Genomic DNA, 6,000 nt, shown 5'->3' on the forward strand with positions numbered 1-6,000 from the left:
ACTAATAAGAATGTACTTATTAAATAGATTAGGGTGAGGATGAAGCAGGTGATGCATTAATAAGAATATCACAACTGTTTTGGAGGTAGCTGTGTGCCGTCACTCACCAGCTTATTCTTATCTCTTCATCATCATCATCATCACCAATCAATTATTTATTAAAAGTCAACCACTACTATCTTCCACGTTCACAAAAATGATTAAGAAAATATACATTCTAAGCTTTAGAAAGTTCTTTTGGGCTCTAAATTCGGTAAAAAGTAGGAGTGGGCAAAAAACCTAAACCGAACCGAACCAAACCAACCAAACCGAAATTAAACCGAACCAAACCAAACCGTGCTTTTTATGTAACTCAATTGGTTCATGTTTTACTCAACCCGAACGATTTGGTTTGGTTTGGGTTTAAACCGAACCAAACCGAACCAAACCGATAATCCAATATATATATAGAGTAAAAATATATATGATATATATATGTATTAACTTATTGTAAATTTTAGTTAAAGTTTCGTTTTTCATTTTTTCATAACTTCCATATCTTTAAAAAAAAGTTATAAATACGATTCAAATAATACTATCATATAAAATCATGTAGCATAAGTTTTTATATTCTCACTCTGTCGTTTATGAATTGATTATTTTTTAATAAAAGTATAAAACTGATGCCTTCATATTTTATAACCAACATGAACTACACCGAACCAAACTAGACCATAATAATGTAAACCAAACTAAATCTAAACCAAACCGAACTGAACCGAACCGAATTAAACCCAAATACCAAACCAAAGCTACTTTGGTTTTAATTGGTTTGAGTTTTATAAAACTCAAATTACCCAAACCGAACCCAAACCGAACCTGAAACTAAACCGAAATGCCCACCCCTAGTAAAAAGTCAAAACGAATATATACTACTCCTTCCGTTCCAAAAATGATTTATGTTTTTTTTTTGTTTTTAAACGATATATTCTATCCGTTTCAAAATGATTTATGTTTTAGAAAAGAAAAATTGTTTCTAAAAGATTCATATTTTATATTTTCAATGTTCGTAATAATAACAAATTGTGAACTTCAAAAACATTAATTGTGTTTACTGAATTTTGATTAGTTAAAATCCATAAAAATAGCTAAACACGGAAAATAATGCATTTCTTGTGAAAATTTTATGTGTTTTCTTAATAAGTGAAAAAAACTCTATGCAATATTTTGAAACGGAGGGAGTATATTTTAGTTTTTCAATATATGTCATAATGATAAATTATAAACTTCGAAAACATTAATTGTGTTTCTAAATTTTGATTGATTAAAAATTGTGAAAAATAATTAATAAAAAATAATGTATTTATGATCAAGAATTTACTTGTTTTCTTAATATATGTGAAAATTCTAAAACATACATTATTTTAAAACGGAAAAATATTAAAGAGAATCATATTAATAAATCTACTTACAAAATTATTACACCATTTCATTAATGATCTTACGTTTATTTTCTCTAAGTACGACACTATTATTATTAGCCATATTAATGCATAAACATTGAACCTGAAAGTTAAAAAATATTTGAAATACCCAAATATGCTTTAACATAAATAAAATATTTAGCATACTTTGGGTATCCATATCCAAACTAAACATATACTTTCGGATCGGTTTCAGTTGAGTTTTTTTTGGATCTGAATAAAGTTTTCAAAATTTAAAGAGAGTTATATAAGAATATAAATATAAAATTTTAAATAAACTAATTCCTGAATTACATAATTTTTAAAAAATCTCTATTTCGATATAATATAAACTTTATAACATAATATTATATAATTTCTAAATATAAACTCATATAAAAATTATAGTAAATAACTCCGCGCTGCCTGTCAAAATCTAGTTGACGTGAAACAAAACAATGTATTATGTTTCAAACTGATTACATGTTGAGCTATTTAGCTAGAAATACATAAAAGCAAAGATATTTAGGCATCCATGTACAAATCTTTTTATTTAGGTAATTGGTTATATGAGGCAAAACCAATTTACATTCTTCTCCTCTTGCTCAATAGTGTACAAGTCATGGTATTCAATGTATAGGAGAGCATGAACTCATCATCAACTTGAGTTCTTTCTATACTCTTCATTTCAATCACAACTACTTTAAAACTGGTTCCTTTTCTTTGAAGAGTCTTTCTTGTAGTCTCCACCTCACCTCTTTCTACACTCTTTTTGTAGATCTCTCAATTTTAAAACCAAAACCAAAGTATGAAAATCATTGGGAACAAGAACAAAGACTTTATTATCTGAATTTACATTTATGATGTTTTAACAACTTCTAAAATAATCGATTAAGCAAAAGATGGTTCCGCAAACTTAGTAAGTGCAAAGAATAATCAAAAACAAAGGTGAAAGTGTGTGTACCTTTAACTCCTTAGAAGTAATGACACAACAACAACAAGAAGTCAATACGTTTTGGCCAATAAGGATTTGTGTCGGGTTTGTTTTTTATTTCTTCAAGATCCATCAATCAAAACAAATGTTATTTTTAAAGGTGATAACAACAGTGGCAGTGGTGTTTAATTATATAGAGAAGTGAGTTTCAGATCCTTATCAGACAGTTGGGGGAGGAGTAGAGAAGATATAGGCAGAGCCATCAGACCCAGCAGACCCTAGCCGCAGCAGTTGTGACTGGAGCTCGCCTTCTCGCAAGTCCGACGATCTATGTGCCTCTCATCAATCCACCATTCATGAAAGTAGGTTGGGCTCGAGGTTGCAGGTCTCTGAAACAGGAGGGTTTTGAGGACTTTCTCGGTGGAGAGGATGAGATGGCGTTCGCAGAGGTCGTGGAGATCTGTGGTGAAGAAAAAGACGCCGCGGCGGGCGTAGACGGAGTGATCAGATCGAGAGTAGGCGAGGAGGGTGTGGCCTTGGAAGACTAGGATTTCCGCGAGTAATTGGCCGTAGTTGCGAATCCGATGATGGCGATTCACAGAGGAAGGGGGATTGAGCTGGATGGATTGGAATCGGAGAGGGAGAGACGAGAGATGGTGGCGGTGGGATTGGGAGGAGAGGACATGGAGATGGAGGAGAGAGAAGGAAAGGAGAGGAAAAGAGACAACGCAAGAGAAGGAGAGAGAATGAGACAGCTAGGGTTATTACCGAGAATTTACAGTACCTTCTCCATATACCTAAATAATCTTTTTTTTATGTATATCCAATGCAATTGCTCTTACATGTTTTACAATAGAACAAAGTTACAAACCAATAACTAACAAACCAATAGGTGTGAAAACAAAACCAGAACGGTCAACAAAAACAGGTATGACTATTTACAAATGATACTACGACACGTGTTAAGAACCAGAAAACATGGCAAGCAACTTCACTGTATGTAGTACACGCGTCGTCTGGCTATTAGAAGCAGGTCATCTCTGGCTCACAGGTTACATCAAATAGCACTACAAAAAGTAACCGCACTTGATTTTTACTGCACATACCTTAAAAATAACTGGTGGGTTATTATGTTATTTTATATTATTTAACTTAAATTTCTCGAAAAATATTTTGCATTAAAAAGGGAAATATCGAAATGGTCTTCTTTTTTTTCTTTTTTTTTTTGTAAAACCGAAATGATCAAAATGTAAAATACGAAAATAATATGAATAAAAACGGGAAACAGTGTGAGGAGACCACCTCCACTATATAAAGAGAGCCAAGCTGCTGAGGATAGAGCATCACCGGTGAGGCTGAGAGTAAAATTCACTACAAAAAAACTGAGTGTATTCCCCAAAAGAAAATCATCAGATACTAATTGCAATTATTTTCTCATCTGTTTTTCCCGCTTCTTTTTGTTAATCATCTGTTTTTCAAGAAGCAAAATCAGTTTCTGGGTTTATACACGTTTGAATGGTTTTAATTGATTATTCGTACGAAAATTCAAGCTTATGAAACTGTTTTTTCTTTTAATAGAAATCCAGCTATTTTCAGAAAGAAATCATTTTTAAAAAATTTCTTCTGATTTGATCTTTTTAATTTCCATAGATTCAGTCGAGGGTGGTTTTTTGTTCCCTCAGGATCATCAGGTTGCTTATTTCAAACCTTTTAGATCCATTTTTTCTTTCCTGAATTCTTTTCGGATTCAGTTTTTATTTCATCTTCCAAATTTTTTAAAAAATCTACAATTCGCCATGGATACTGCTATGAATTTGAACAGTAGCATAACGTTTCAACAACAACCAGATTCGTTTGGTGGAGGTGGTGAACTAATGGAAGCGCTTCTACCTTTTATCAAAAGCGTTTCCGACTCTTCTTCCGCGACCGCGTCTGCGTTTATTAATCCCGCAGCGTCTGGGTTCCCTCTTCCAACCTTCCCCGGATATTACCCGGAACACTATCTTACCCAACCGTTTTCCTACGGGTCGGATCTTCAGCAAACCGGGTCACTAATCGGTCTCAACAACCTCTCTTCTTCCCAAATCCACCAGATCCAATCTCAGATCCATCCTCTTCCTCCCACCAGATCCAATCTCAGCCCCAAGCCGTTACTCATGAAGCAACCCGGAGGAGCCGCCGGAGCCTACGGTGCTCCGCCGAAGCCGGCGAAGCTGTACAGAGGCGTGAGGCAGCGGCACTGGGGAAAATGGGTGGCGGAGATCCGTCTGCCGAGGAACCGGACTCGTCTCTGGCTCGGGACGTTCGACACGGCGGAGGAAGCAGCGTTGGCCTACGATACGGCGGCGTTTAAGCTGCGCGGCGATTTCGCCCGGCTTAACTTCCCCAACCTGCGTCACGACGACGGATCTCGCGAGTTCGGCGAGTACAATCCTCTCCACTCCACAGTCGACGCCAAGCTCGAAGCTATCTGTAAGAGCATGGCGGAGACGGAGAAACAGGAGAAGAAGACGACGAAGAAACGTGCGTCGACGGTGGCGCAGAAGAAGACGGAGACGGTCAAGGCGGAGGAGAATTCGAATTCGAATTCGATCGGTGATTCTCCACCGGTGACGGAGTTTATCGAGTCCGCCGGATCTTCGCCGTTGTCGGAGTTGACGTTCGCCGACACGGAGGAGCAGCCGCAGTGGAACGAGACCTTCGCGTTGGAGAAGTATCCGTCGTACGAGATCGATTGGGATTCGATTCTGGCTTGATCTAATTTGGTGGAAGATCAGGGGTAAATTGGTAATTTGGCAGAAGATTAGGGGTATAATAGTTAGAAGCTGCCTGCAATGGAGTTTTTGGAAATTGCAGAGAGAGGCTACTAGGGTAATTAAGATTATGTTAATATTATTTCTATTTGTGTTAATCTCTGTGTCGGTCCAGCTGCGGTTTTTTGTCATGCTCGACCATGCCACGGAATGTACTTTTTTTTTTCTTGGTTCTTAATGTAATCTCTAGTATCATTTTCTTTATCTTAATGCGATATTATTTTTGTAGTAAAATGAAATTGCCGCACTGGTACTTTGTTGCATTCATATAATTTTTACAAGGCAGTAACATTATAGATAAATCGTGTGATGTTTAACATGTACTAATATGCTTCATTTGTGGAAGTTTGTTTGAAGATGGGGTTTGATTGAAAATGTGAGACGGCCAAACGGGACACCGATTATATTTTATAGATTAAACCTGATAAAACTATTGAAAGCATTGTGAGTGTATTCAAATTCAAATAGTATTTGACCAAGAAAATTCATGATATCGTTCTCGTACCTCATAATCGGTGAGGACAAATCTATATATTTGTTTGATAATGACAAACAACTTTTGTCATAATAACCAACAAACAAATCACAGTAGTCGTGTTGATACAAAAGTTCCAAGCGGTTCGACATCCTAGAAAAAAGATATAATATCATCTATGATAGCAAAACACTTTGAAGAATTATTACAATAAAAGGTGTATTCTACATATTAGTCATAATACAATATGTGCACAAACGTTTGTTCCGCTAATAAAGTTGTCTTCTGTGTTTGCCAATTGTTTGCATGCAAAATGGAATCTTTCGAATGTGCTTT

At 35.9% G+C, this 6,000-nt stretch overlaps 1 protein-coding gene and 1 long non-coding RNA gene across 2 annotated transcripts; one reads left to right on the top strand and one right to left on the bottom strand.

Annotated features, from left to right (window-relative positions):
• Positions 1–1,974: 1,974 nt before the first annotated feature.
• Positions 1,975–3,220, bottom strand: LOC108832594 (uncharacterized). Its single transcript, XR_001946523.2, has 2 exons — positions 2,407–3,220; positions 1,975–2,222 (listed from the first exon to the last, which is right to left on the bottom strand). It is a non-coding gene; the product is annotated as an uncharacterized LOC108832594 (long non-coding RNA).
• A 483-nt stretch (positions 3,221–3,703) lies between these two features.
• Positions 3,704–5,452, top strand: LOC108832595 (ethylene-responsive transcription factor RAP2-4). Its single transcript, XM_018606064.2, has one exon. The coding sequence runs from the start codon at positions 4,173–4,175 to the stop codon at positions 5,130–5,132; it is 960 nt and encodes a 319-aa protein (XP_018461566.1). The 5' UTR covers positions 3,704–4,172; the 3' UTR covers positions 5,133–5,452.
• Positions 5,453–6,000: the final 548 nt, after the last annotated feature.

Source organism: Raphanus sativus, chromosome 7 (genome assembly GCF_000801105.2).
Source record: "Raphanus sativus cultivar WK10039 chromosome 7, ASM80110v3, whole genome shotgun sequence".
Lineage (NCBI taxonomy): Eukaryota > Viridiplantae > Streptophyta > Magnoliopsida > Brassicales > Brassicaceae > Raphanus > Raphanus sativus.

Excerpts from the sequence above, each read along its gene's own strand:
- LOC108832595 (XM_018606064.2), top strand. The coding sequence starts at position 4,173 with ATGGATACTGCTATGAATTTGAACAGTAGCATAACGTTTCAACAACAA.